A 14,535-nucleotide genomic window follows, 5' to 3' on the forward strand; every position below is an offset into this window, starting at 1 on the left:
CCTTTAAAAAATGTCTTTATAGGGGCCGGCCCAGTGGTGCAAGCAGTTAAGCGCACGTGCTCCGCTGCGGCGGCCTGGGGTTTGCCGGTTCAGATCCCAGGCGCGCACCAACGCGCCACTTGTCAAGCCATGTTGTGGCGGCGTCCCATATAAAGTGGAGGAAGATGGGCACAGATGTTAGCCCAGGGCCAGTCTTCCTCGGCAAAAGAAGAGGAGGATTGGCAGATGTTAGCTCAGGGCCGATCTTCCTCACACACACACACACACACACAAAAAATGTCTTTATAGGGCCCAGCCCTGCCCAGCCCCGTGGCATAGTGGTTACGTTCAGTAGGCTCCGCTTCAGTGGCCCAGGTCTTCAGTGGCCCAGGTTCTTGGGTTCAGATCCCGGGCACGGACCGGGCACGGACCTATACTACACTCATCAGCCATGCTGAGGCAGTGACCCACACACAAAATAGAGGAAGACTGGCATAGATCTTAGCTCAGGGCTAATCTTCCTCAAGCAAAAAAGGAGGAAAACTGGCAACAAATGTTAGCTCTGGACAAATCTTCCTCACCAGAAACAAAGGAAAAAAAAGTTTATAAAACGAAAACCTATCTTTTTATATATAAATTTAGATTTTTATATATTAGACTTTCTTAAAGTAGGTATTTTTTTTTTAAATAGACTGTAATTATTCATTTACTGAAGGTGCCCAGCAAAATAGCCCTGAATCCAGATACAATCATCTCCATTTTGTATATGAGGACTGGAGAGTTTAAGCACCATCCCCAAGGTCACACAGCTTTAAGCAGTAGATCCAGGATTCACACTCACGTCTACCCAAAGCCTGTGATCTCAACCACTCACAGGCCTCCCTGTGCAATATGTTATTCCAACAACACAAAATGCAATCATCCAAGTAATTACCTTTTCAGAATCTACAAAGTGCGTAGCAATTCCTGCTGTGTACACATCTCTTCCTTTCAGCCTGAATCCTGTTAATGCAAGGAAGTAACCAAGTTTTCCTTGAAGTCGTGGCAAGAAATAACCTCCACCCACATCAGGGAATAGTCCTGTAATTGAATAACAAAAAGAGATAACAATGATTCAAATAAAAGAGATGAATGTAATTCTCTTTACTTTAGATCAGATAGCTATTTCTCTCTGGAGTTTGAATCTCTATTGAAATATTATTAAACTAAGTACTATACAATGCAATCGATATCACAAAAGATTTGCCATAAATTATGCTAACTTAATTTGGGTACTTTTCAAAATTTTCATGTCTCATTTCTATAGAAGTCATTTTAAAGTATTTGATGGCATAATGTATATAAAAAGTACTCAATAAATATTACCTAAATTTTCTCACCACTAATTTACTTTTTAAGAATCTCTGAAATAGGCAAATCTGGAAAAAATATTTTCTTTCCAAATGATAAGCATAGGAAAAAATATAATCTAAGACTATTAGGTGAAAATTGATTATTATTTAAAGCATTTTCCAAATAGAAAATTATCTAATATTCACGATATTTAAAGTGATGCAATAAGCATTAGTCCTACTAAATGAACAAGTTTATACCTTATAAAATCACTTGCTTGCATTTACTTTTTTCTTAACCACCAGTATTTTTTAAATTCTCTTATTATCTCTACAGGTAACAACTGAAAATAGCACATATGCAAATACTTGCCAGTACACTACTTTCTGGTATTTAAGAGCTCCTTAAACAATTGAGACCCTCTAGTTTTATAATCCATAGCTATTCTAAGACTGCTTCATTTAATGAAGTTGAGATAAAAACACAAGAATTCAAATTCTTTCCAGTTCTACTTTTAGAATCAAAAGAATTAGCAGCATGCTATTATAAATAGAAATATCTCTTAGCAACTCAAACAAGATAGGTCTAAAGTTGAATTCATGACCTCCCCCAACTGCCATCATCCCCCTCTAATGTCACCCACCCCAATAAATGGTACAACCATCCAGCCTCGACACCTTCTCTCGTACCATCCCCTTAACCCCCATCAGTGACTACATCCTGTTGATTCCTCCTCCAAACGGTTCTCCATACAGCAGCCAGAGTGATCTTTTTATTAATACAAACCTCAATCAGAGTCTTGCATTCTACTGCTTAAAACTCTTCCAAGACTCCCCATATTTTTTACATTACAACCAATACCTTTATCAAAGTCTTCAAAGTGCCCAACCATCCCCAACATTCTACATGCCTACCTGCCCCAGAACCTCAGCAGCACTCTGCCGAAGTGACAACACCCTCTATCCTGAAACACTCATCTTTCCCAGGGCACCACATTCGCTCTTTCTGCCCCCTGCCTCAATGGCTGCTTCCTACCAGTCCCCCTTGCTGGCTTCACTTCCTTTGCTTGACCTCTACATGCTGCTGTGCCTGGACCTGATCTTAGGCTATTTCCTCCTCCCCCCACACACACATTTCCTTAGCTCTTATGGCTTTAGATAACTTCTATATACTGATTAGTCTCTGTTTTGGACTGAACTGTGTCCCCCAAAATTCTTAAGCTGAAGTGCTAACCCACAATGTGACAACTTGGAGATAAGGCCTCTGAAGAGGTAATTAAGGTTAAATGAGGTTATAAGAGCAGGGGCCTAATTCAATATGACTGGTGTCCTTATAGGAAGAGGAAGAGACACCAGCCGCACACACACACACAAGAAAGGCCATGTGAGGACAGAGCGAGAAGGCAGCTGTCTACAAGACAAGGAGGGAGGCCTCAGGTGAAACCAAACCTGCCAATACCTTGGTCGTCAGCTTTCAGCCTCCAGAACTGTGAGAAATAAATGTTGGTTAAGCCACCCAGTCTGTGGTATTTTGTTATGGCAGCCCTAACAGACTAATACACTCCCAAATCTAAATAACTAGTTATGCCTTTTCCCTTGAATACCCAACTCTTAGATCTGCATTCTAAACATAACCACATGGATAATAAGCAAGTCAGATATAACACGGCAAAAACATAACTCTTGATTCCCATTCCTCCAACTACACTGCTCCTTCCCTAATTGGTCTCATCCATCTAGTAACACAAGCTAAACATCTTAGAATCATTCCTGATTAATCACATCTGCAAGCCTGTGAACTCCAAAACATTTTTCAAAACTATGTACTCTATTGCAACTCTATACCTCCACACTACTCCATGGCAAAATCCTCTCTTCTCTAGACTTGTGCTATCCAATAGAATTTTCTGTGATGATGAAAATGTTCTATAATCTATGCTGTCCAATAAGGAAACCACTAGCCATATGTGGCTATTAAACACTTGAAATGTGGCTGGTGCGACTGAGAAACTGAATTTATTTTATTTAAATTTATTTAATATTTAAATAGCCAGCTGTGGCTAATGGCTACGTATTAGACGGCATAGCTCCACATTAATGTAATGACCTTCTAACAAGTCTCCCTGCTACAACTCTTATACCCCCCCCATCCATTTTTCTTAAAGCAGGTAGAATGATGATATTAAAATATAAGCCAGATCATGCCACTACCTGCTTTAAACTCCCCTACACTTTCCCATCATATTTAGGTTTAAATCCAAGCTCTTCACCAAAGGCCCCCGTGTACCTCTTCAAGAACCCCCATGCACCTCTTCAAGAGCATAGTGTATCACTCCTGCCCTTGATTCAGACACTTATCTCTACTTGGTTCCTTGAATAAGTGAAGTTCATTGTTACTTTAGGGTCTTTGGACTAACTTTTCTTAATGCCACAGTATTCTGCTTTAAGATATTAATAAAACTACTCCTCCTTGTCATTCAAATCTCAGCTTAAAGGACACCTCCTTGGAGAGCCTCTTTAACTATCTAATCTAAAGTAGCCAACCAGGAGACTTATGCTTTGGACAAGATGGAGTAATAGGACCAGATTTACCCTCCTACCTGAAACAAGTATAAAAACAGATTCAATATACAAAATAACAGTTTTCAATATACTGGACCATCAGGCAATAGAGGAAAATGATCTCTGAATACCTGAAAACAAGTGAGGTAAACCCTACAAGAGCTCCAGCTTAATGCCTTGAGAGAATTTCTGGGCCCCGCATAGTCCTTGATTTGAGGGAATGAAGCTAAGAGTCCAGGGAGACCAGGGCAGCTAGAATTCTCAGAACAGAGTACCACAGAGGACAGAGCTGCACAGAGAGAAAAGTGGAGATCTGCAGAGGGTCTCTTATAAGTATTCAGCTTGGTATTGATCAATACATGTATACGAAGAAACTACCTGGGGCTAGGGAAAGAACCACAGGAAAGGATTACAGAGAACAGTACTGGGACCCCACACAGGGCTGCAAGTAGTGTCTGTTCCCACAAGTCAGACTAGGAAAACTCATGATTCATGGAGTAGAATACAAAGAAGGGCCTCACTTCAGTAGTAAAAAATAATTAGTCCTAGCCTGAGCACTGCTCCAATCCTGCATTTAAAAAAAAAATTTAAAAGACTTGAAAGGATCAAACTGTTTCCAAGTAACTTGACTTCATCCCAGAAGCAAGCTCAAGAATATTTATAAGAATACAAAAATATAAAGCATCCAACAAGGTAAAGTTTACAACTTCTAGAAGTCAATCAACAATTACCAGGCATCTAAAAAAGCAGGAAAATATTACCCATAATGAGGTGATAAAACAATCAATCAAAATTGACCCAGAACTAACACAAACATAAGAATTAGTAAACAAGGACATTAACACAGTCATAAGAAACATATCTTATATGTTCAAAAAGGAAAGCAGAAACACAGATGATGTGGAAGATCAAAATTGGCCACCCTGAAATATGTCTCTTTACCTTGGCTATTTGACCTCCCCCAAACCGCCTAAACAATTTAACATAGAAGGCCTGTTTCAGGAAGGAGCCATGACCATATGATGGCTGTAATATAATGTAAAATAGATGTTACAATAGGAAATGCACCAAGCCTCTCTTATCAAAAATTCTGTCTCTCCCAGGTCACATTCTCTAGGTGGCCCTGAAAAGAGTTGCCAGACAAACATTTACATTTATAAGGGAAATCTCCATTTGTAAAGGTATCTCCCTCCCTCTCTGTACTGGGAAGAGGGGGGATGACCTCATCTCTAGAAACTTATCAGTGCAGAAGGTGAGGCATTAAGTCTGCATAATAACCTTACTCTTGTTTACTGTGCTTTTCTGGTAATCTCCCATAACTGACTCCCCCCACTCCCAAAAACCTCCTTTGTCTTTAGCTGAAGATGATGTTTAAGGTGGTGGCTTTGGCCATTTTGTGAAGAAACTCAGTTTCCCTGGTTTCTCCCATGTATACATGTTATTAAATTTTATTTGATTTTCTCCCGCTAACCTGTCTTTTAATTATTTGGCCAGCCATAAGAACTTTAAGGGAAAGGGTGGAGGGAATGGGTCCTCTCTCTTCCCCAACAATGATTTTAAAGATTTTTATTTATTCATTTTTCTCCCCCCAAAGCCCCAGTAGATAGTTGTACGTCATAGGTTCACATCCTTCTAGTTGCTGTACGTGGGACTCGGCCTCGCGTTGGACGGAGAAGTGGTGCCTCGGGGCGCGCCCGGGATCCGAACCCGGGCTGCCAGCATCAGAGCGCGCGCACTTAACCGCTAAGCCACGGAGCCGGCCCCCCAACAATGATTTTTAAAAAAAGATCCAAATGATACTTTTGTACATGAAAACTAAGATGAATGTATAAACTGAAAAATATCTGAATGGGATTAAGGGCAGATTAGACTTTACAAAAGAAAAGATTAGTGACCTTGAAGACACAGGAATAGAAACTATCTAAAATGAAAAAAAGAAAATTCTAAAAAATGAACAATGCATGAGTGAGCCTAATATAAGTTTAAACAGAGTTCCTGAAAAGGGAGTAGGGGGACAGGAAAATATTTGAAGAAATAATGTCAAATTAAACCTAAGCTCAATAAACACAAGCATAAGAAACATGAAGAAAACTACACCAAGGCACATCACAATCATATGGCCCAAAACAAGTGATCAGTAGAAAATCTTAAGAGCAGTCAGAGAAAATAAAAAGACACTTACAGAGGAACAAAGAAAAGGAAAGATGAGAGATTTCTCATGAGAAACAATGTAAACGAGAAGACAGTATAGCAACATCTTTAAAGTACTGAAATTTTAAAAATCAGAATAGAATAGAATCCTATACCCAAGTGTTAAATCACTGACCTCAGCTTTCACCTTAGGAGACTAGAGAAAGAGGAGATAAAACCTAAGTAGAAGAAAGGAAGTAATAAAGATCAGGGCAGAAATCAATAAAATAGAAAATAAATGAAACCAAAAAACTGTTTTTTGAGATCAATAAAATCAATAAGCTTCTAATTAGACTGATCCGGAAAAAAGAGAGAAGACACAAATTATTAATATCAAGAATGAGAGAGCCTGATATCACTACAGATTCTAGAGATACTAAAATAAGGGAAAATTATGAACTTTATGATAATAAATTGAAAAATTCCTTAAAAGACCCAAGCTACCAAGGTTGTACAAGAAAAAACAGATTACTTGTTGTGAAGAAGAAACAGATAACTTGAACAGCCCTACATCTGTTAAAGACTTTGAATTTGTAGTTAAAAACCTTTCCACAAAGAAAACTCCAAGCCCAAATGGCTTCACTGGTGAATTCTACCAAACATAGAAAAAAAAAAAAAATACCAATTCTACACAAACTCTTCCAGAAAATGAAGCCAGCGTTACCCTGATACCAAAATGAAGTAAGGAGTGGCATTGCTGGTATAGTGGTGAGCACAGCTGCCTTCCAAAATGAAGTAAGGATGTTACAAGAAAACCACAAACCAACATCCCTCATGAACACAGATACAAAAGTGCCAAATAAAATTTTAGTATACCAAACCCAATAATATATAAAAAGTATAACACATCATACCAGAGTGAGATTTATCCTAGCAATGCTGGGTTAGTTTATGTTGAAAAACCAATCAAAGTAATTCACCATTAACAAACTAAAAAAGAAAAGGCAATGATCATCTCAATAGATGCAGAAAAAAATTTGACAAAATTCAAAATCCATTCCTAACAAAAACCCTCAGCAATCTAGGAAGAGAAAAAACCTTCCTCATTCTGATAAAGGACACCTATAAAAATACTACACATAACATTGTACTTAACCGGTGAAGGACTGAATGTTTTCCTCTAAAATTAAGAACAAGGCAAGAATGTCTACTCTCAACATTTCTATTCAACATTGTATTGGAAGTTCCACCCAGTGCAAAAAGGCAAGAAAAAGAAAAAAAAAGGATCCAGATTGGAAAGGAAAAAGTAAAACTGACTTTATTTGCAAATGACATAATTACCTATTTAGAAAATCCAACGCAATCTACAAAAAAAAAATCTACAAGAACTAGTAAATTTAGCGAGTTTGCAGGATACAAAGTCAATACAGAAATCGGCTGTATTTCTATATACTGATGTAGTGTAAGGCCTGACTGACAGTTGGCTTTTCTTTTTGTAATGCAAGTGCGTGCATGACTTAAGCTTTGATTATGGAGGCATCCAATTCAAAGAGGCATCCACTTCAAAGAGGGCTATCTCAAGCACATTGCCAGCCACAGGACTAGATAAAGGGCCAGCCAGTCTCCCCCAGCTGAGGCTCCTTTGTCATAGAGATCTTGGTTGATTTCAGTAACTGACCATTTGGGCTACTTTTTTTTCCTCTTCTCCATGCTTTAAATTCCTGCTCTTATGTTTTAAATTCACCAATAAAGAGTGAGCCTGTGCCTATGTGTTTGTTTATTGTTGTTATTATCTACTACTTAATGAAGGAAATCGTACGGTATTTGACCTTCTCCCTCTGACTTATTTCACTTTGCATTATACCCTCAATGTCCATCCACGTTGTCACAAATGGCTGGATTTCATCGTTTCTTATGGCTGAGTAGTATTCCATTGTGTATATATACCACATCTTCTTTATCCATTCGTCCCTTGATGGGCACTTAGGTTGCTTCCAAGTCTTGGCTATTGTGAATAACGCTGCAATGAACACAGGGGTGCATGTACCTTTGCAAATTGGTGTTTTAATTGGTGGTTACCAGAGGGGAAGGGGGGAGGGAGGAGGGTGAAAGGGATAATTCGGTAAATGTGTGTGGTGATGGGTTGTAATTAGTATTTTGGTGGTGAACATGATGTAATCTATGCAGAAATAGAAGTACAATGATGTACACCTGAAATTTTTACAATGTTATAAACCAATGTTACTGCAATAAACAAAAAATTAAAAAAAAAAAAAAAAGAGTGAGCCTGTGAAACTCTAGACTCCCACTCTCTGACCCCAATAAAAGTAGAACCCCAGGCCCATGCTCAACTGCACTCTCTCTACCCATGACCCCACTGTGTGGCTTATATGCTCCAGGGCTTGTAAGCAATAAACTCTTTTTTTTCTTCAAAGTTTCCTAATGGCTATTGCTGAAGGGCCTCTTGCAATCATAACATAAGAACTAAAAAGGTAAGTCCAGTTGTAACGTTGGTTTAGAAAGGGAAGATGTCTGTGGGAAGCTCACAGGGGCCCAGGTGAGTGTCCCCAGGCATCTCTAGCCAATAGCATTACTATCAATAGGCTAAAACCGGCACAAAACAACTGGTAACTAAAAATCAGAACTGAATTTTTTTTAAATATCATTTACAATAGCATCGAATAATATGAAATACTTAAGGATAAATCTGACAAAGGATGTGCAAGACCTATACCCTGAAAACTATAAAAGTTGGCTTAAAGAAATTAAAGACCTAAATAAATGGAGCGACATAACTTGCTCACAGGTCTGAAGACTCAATATTGTTAAGATGTCAATTCTCCCTAAATTGATAGATTCTCGTCAATCCAAATCAAGATCCTAGCAGGCATTTTTATTGAAATTGACAAACTCTCTCTAAAATTTATATAGAAATACAAAAGATCTGTATAGCCAAGACAACTTGGGGGAAAAAAAGATCAAAATTGGAAGATTATCACTACTTCATTTCAAGACTTACTATAAAGCAACAGTAATCAACACAGTGTAGTGTTGGCAGCAAGATCAACACACATAGACAAAGACGCAAAGGCAATCAATGGAGAAACAATAGCTTTTGCAAAAAATGGTGTGGAAACAATTGTATCTCCATATGCAAAATTAATAAACTTTGATCTATACCTTTGATCCATACCTCACACCACAAAAATTAATTCAAAATGATCATAGATCTGAACACAAGCATATTTCCCCCTAATACCCTTTTATCTAAAATTAACTATAGTGTGTCTCCAGTTAAATATTCTTGCTTTTGAGTTTTAAGATACAATTATTGAGCTAATATAAACTTCTAGATATCATCCTATTCTAATTTCTTTTTAAAACAAATTTCACTGCTGTAACACACAAGATTCTATCAATTCCAACAACAGTGTAATCTGAAATGTATCAAAAGATGATTCTTCAAAGTAATTATGAAAAATTTTGGGTTTTTTACCTATTGCTGTTTCTGGCATTGCAAAAAGAGACTTTTCAGTGGCCACTCGGAATTGCCCATGAACTGAGACACCAACTCCCTAGAGAAATAAGGCAAAAACGTGTTTAAAATTACTGTAAAAAAATAAAATTATACACTCGCAAACATTATAAACCAAGTAAATTATTTTTATATTCCACAGGAATTTATTTCAGGAGACAGATTGGAGGGAAATGCTAAACCACACAATTTCAGAATTTACTGGGCAAAAAACATATGGGTATCTCCGAGATCGGGAATAGATGTGTTTTAGCTAAGACGTTTTCATTCAGTGTTCTGTGTTATGCTTCATGTCCTCTTCCCCAATTCCTTCTCATTCCAAACTAGCTGCAGCATAACAAAATACTGACTCTTCCCAGAACCACTGAGTGTTGTTCTTAGGGGCATCAATCATCAAGAAAGCACAACCAAGCTATTCTAGCAAATTTTGGTAGCTTTAAATAGAATTTTAACGCATTTTATTTATTCATATATTTCATCAAATAAAATTAGCAACATCATTTTTCTCAGATACATTTAATGGGGCCAACTAGATAACTCTTAAAAAAACTGGTTACTAAACACAAGTTTTAGAAATAACAAGTATTACCTATAATAATTTTTATTTTCTAAAAATAAAAAGATTTGGCTGAAAGCCTCTCTCTCTGACTTGTTGAATGTCATTGAAAAGGGCAAACTTAACAGTGATCTTTGAATAAACATATTTGAACAAACAGACATATTTGAATAAAATGAAATAAGAGGTATCCATGTGACGACAAAGTATCCAAGTTTAGGTCAGTGCTCACATTATAACATATATTTCCTATGATATATTCTTTTCACATTACTCAGAACTTCTATTAGACTGTTTAAGTTCTTCTCATTCTTAATCCTTTTTAACCAGTGTTCTCTCTTTGACATCACAGAGTTAAAAGAGTTAAAATATAAGTATTTGGAACAACGTTAGGCACTTAATAAGAGTTCTATGAGTGTTAGCTAGATGGAAAGAGCCTCATTTCTATTTGATTCTAATTTTTCATTACAATTTCCTCAAATCTTTAAGTGTTTTCACACTCAGTTCAGCCATTTAAAAGTTCCTGAAACTTTGAAAGCTTCTAAGAAAATACTCAAAAACACATGCAATTTCTTATAAATTTTATGTACTGTATGCTAAGCTTAAATTTTAAAAGACCGTGGAAATAAACATGGAAATGAATAAAATTCTTCAGTCACTACCTACATCCTTTGGTGTCAACGTTTATAAGCTAAATCCACAATGTCTGACACTCTGTACCGGCAATATCATCTTGCTATAGGTATTCTACTAGGACACAGTCAACTGATAATATTAACCCAAATTAGATCATATATACTTCAAGATTATATGAAATCTTACAAATTTTAATAAAAATAAAACATAAGTAATTTATTAATAATTTCTTATATTATTTTAAGAACCCTTGCCTCACATTCTATTCTCCACTTTTAGTTTCTCACGTTGGAGCTCAAAGTTATTAGTCTTCAAGAATGTCTTGCTAAGAGAGAGTTGGACTGGATTCTCAGTTTTCACACTATGTTCTTTTGAGTCCTAGGGCTCAGAAGAGCTGCCTCCATTTGGGGCTGCACAGCAGGTAAGATATCCAGGCCTCACTGACTGACCCTGACATTTGTTGTTGTTAGTACCATCAAGCTGATTCCAACTCCTTGCAACCCTGTGTACCTGAACCAGAACCCTGCCCGGTCTTTTTGCACCATCCTTTCACCTTCTGGTGCTATATCAGCCATATGCTCCGCTGCTCTTCACAGGGTTTTTGTGGCCAGTTTTTTCAGAAGTGAGTGGCCAGATCATTCCTCCTAGTCTGTCTAGTCTGGAAGTTCTGCTGAAACCTGTCCACCATGGGTGACCCTGCCGGTATTTGACATACTGGTGGTACAGCTTTCAGCATCACAGCAACACACAGCTGCTACAGTGTGACAACCCACAGACAAGTGGTGTGGTTCCCTGACCAGGAAACGAACCCAGGCTGCGGTGGTGAGAGCGCTGAATCTTAACCACTAGACCACAAGGGCTGGCTCCCTCAACCATACTCCTCTGGTTATTGCCCCCTACCTCTTTTAATTAGCTATGAATTCCACAATCAGCACTTGGCTATATTCCCCTTTATTAAATATTTACATATAAAAGGTAAAGTCTGACCACAACCACCCAATCCTAGTCTCACCTCTCTCCCCCGAGAGACACACGGCTATTATGAATTTAGTATGTAACCTTTCAGATTTTTTTCCGTATGTATCTGTAATATGTATTTGAACAAATGTAGATATTTATCTGCGATACACACACACTTCAAACTCTATTCCATGGCCTGCAAGGTCCTACCTAACATGGCCCAGTCTACCTCTCTGACTTCACCTCCCACCACTCTTCCCATGCTCATTCTTCTAGCCACAGGACCTTTGTGCCGTTCCTCCAAAATTCCAAGCCTTTACAATTTCAATTAATCATATAATTTTAAAGTGAGGAAGACAGAATAGAGAAAGCCACTGCCTGTCCCATCACCGCCCTTTATGAGAATCTGTTCCGCCCAGAGACTTCGCCCTTCCCCCAGCAGTGGCTGAACCAAGGATGGGCACCAGACCCAAAGGCAGACAGTTGAGGCTAACCAGAAATCTAAGGCCCAGGGAGCAAAGGGGAAAGAAAAGCACATTAGACAAGATTCTCACTATTAGGTATTTAAAATAAAACACAGTGGCCAGCTGTGAGACAGCCAAAGAAGCTTAAATGTGAAATTTGAGCAGAAGACCTAACAGCCAAGAGAAAGCTGAAATTATATGAGGTAACAACCAAAAAACTGAGAAGGCTGCATGCAGCCTGTACAACACAGAGAACAGAGCAAACATACAAAAAAAAAGCAGAGATTGAGAGGCAGAACAACAAATACGCTAATTAAATTTGCCTTAAGCGCACACTTTCAGGCCAATTTTCAGGAAAACAAGCGATGCTGTGGTTTTGTCTTTGGATTCCCATTTGATGCCCGCACTTGTTTAATAACTGCTCCATTTTCTTTTCTGGATCTGTAGGAGTAAGTCTCTGTTCTTTTCAATTAAAAGGTAAGTCTCTTCACCACATTTTCAATTAGAACCAGATCTGTATCCTGTCATACTTCAGCATCACACAATATGAGCCACTTTAGTCCTTTGGCCTCTAGTACATATTCATCCCAACACTGCTCTGTGCTTTTTTTTCCCTAATACTGCTCTCCCTGACTAGCTATTCCCATTTTACTTTCTGGAACCCTCATTTCTTTGCAAAAAAAACCACCAAACAGCCCAACTTCTCTACAGAGGGCCCTCTCTACCTCCTGAACTCAATGGAAAAAGAAATTTATAAGCCCCATATTCTTTCATGCAGAAACTACAGATCCTATATTCACTGATTCAGTTATTTTTTATTTATTTTTATTTGCGTTACACTTTTATTTTGTATTATATTTTGTTTCAGTGATGGCTGATAAAATGAATGAAATCAAAGGCTTCAACATTTTAGTAAGAAGTTATTAATGAAAAGCTTTCAGAATACAAGACCAATGGGCCGGCCCCGTGGCTTAGCGGTTAAGTGCGCGCACTCCGCTGCTGGCGGTCCAGGGTCGGATCCCTGGCGTGCACCGACACACGGCTTCTCCGGCCACAATGAGGCCTCGTCCCACATACAGCAACTAGAAGGATGTGCAACTATGACATACAACTATCTACTGGGGCTTTGGGGGAAAAAATAAATAAATAAATAAAAACTTAAAAAAAAAAAGTATTAAAAAAAAAAAAAAAGAATACAAGACCACTGACACAAGTACCATTCAGAGCCAATTTAAAAAGCCTTTTATCAAGCCACTGACTTAGAGATAATAAGAAGATAAATGGTGATCCATGTTGAAAGGGGTGTAGCACCCTCGTGGCAGATTCATATCTACTTTTTGTTCCTTACATAAAAGAAACCATTATAGGTTGCTTGTAAGAAGGTCCCCCCACCAAAACTTCCAAAACTTCCCGTTATATTCTACTTAACCATTAATCTTAGCTGGTACTCCTTCACTAGACTGAAAAGGCTTCAACGTCTTCAAGTTTTATTGTATTAACTAAGGTTATATAGATTTATTCCCCAAATGCGAGACTTTATTCCAATTCCTAACTCTCCTCAAATACTCTCTATGCATCCTACCTAACCCAGTAGTCAACCTCATTTTTCACCTAACTGGATATCTCAGGAGCATTTGACAGAGTTGCTCACTCCTTACTTCAGGAAACTTCACTTGGCTTTGAGACACCATATTCTCCTAGTTTTCCTCTATCTCTTTAGCAGCTCTTTCTCTTCCCCGACTTCAAAATGTTGGCCTGCCCCAACGATGAGATGTTATCCCTCTACTCCACTTCATCTGTACTCTGTTCTTTCCACATTCACTCTCTAGGTGATCTCTTCCAAGAGCCTCAGGATTTTAAGCGCTATCTATAACACTACTGATTTAAATCATTTCCCATCTCTGATTTCTCTAGACTTTATCCCTAGCTGTCTATTTAACATCTCCACTGGAATGTCTAATATGTATCTCAACCTTCACACATTAGAAGTAAATCTCTTGATTTCTCCCTAAGCATGCTGCTCTCTCAGTCTTTTCCATTTCAGTAAATAGCACCATGATTCACCCAGCTGCTCAGGCCAAAAATCTCAGCATCCTCCTCTTTCTTTCTGACCTCAAAATCTAAATCTATGAACTGTCTTGACAGCTCTAACTTCAAAATACATCGTGGACTAGGCCACTTTTCATCATCTCCACCGTTTCTAGGTGAAGCCACTATCTTCTCTTGCCTGGGCTAGTCTCTCTTGCTTCTGTTCTTGCCACAATCCATCCTCTACACAGCAGCTACGTAAGCTTATTAAATGTAAATCAGTTCATGTTATTTTCCTGCCCAAAGTTCTCCACTGACTTCTCATCATATTAAATATTACCAAAACTCCTCATC

General features: G+C 38.3%; 1 protein-coding gene across 4 annotated transcripts in view; it reads right to left on the minus strand.

The window, feature by feature from the left end:
• HIBCH (3-hydroxyisobutyryl-CoA hydrolase) overlaps positions 1 to 14,535 on the minus strand; it is a 97,481-nt gene that overhangs the window by 25,803 nt on the left and 57,143 nt on the right. For all 4 annotated transcript variants that reach the window (XM_087435489.1, XM_004426735.3, XM_087435488.1 and 1 more), the window contains exons 7-8: positions 9,499 to 9,577; positions 914 to 1,059 (exon numbers count right to left, since the gene is read on the minus strand). In XM_087435489.1, coding sequence (XP_087291615.1) covers positions 914 to 1,059; positions 9,499 to 9,577 — 225 coding nt within the window. The remainder of the gene's footprint in view (positions 1 to 913; positions 1,060 to 9,498; positions 9,578 to 14,535) is intronic.

The sequence above is a fragment of the Ceratotherium simum genome, chromosome 9 (assembly GCF_057802395.1).
Source record: "Ceratotherium simum simum isolate JZ-2026a chromosome 9, ASM5780239v1, whole genome shotgun sequence".
Lineage (NCBI taxonomy): Eukaryota > Metazoa > Chordata > Mammalia > Perissodactyla > Rhinocerotidae > Ceratotherium > Ceratotherium simum.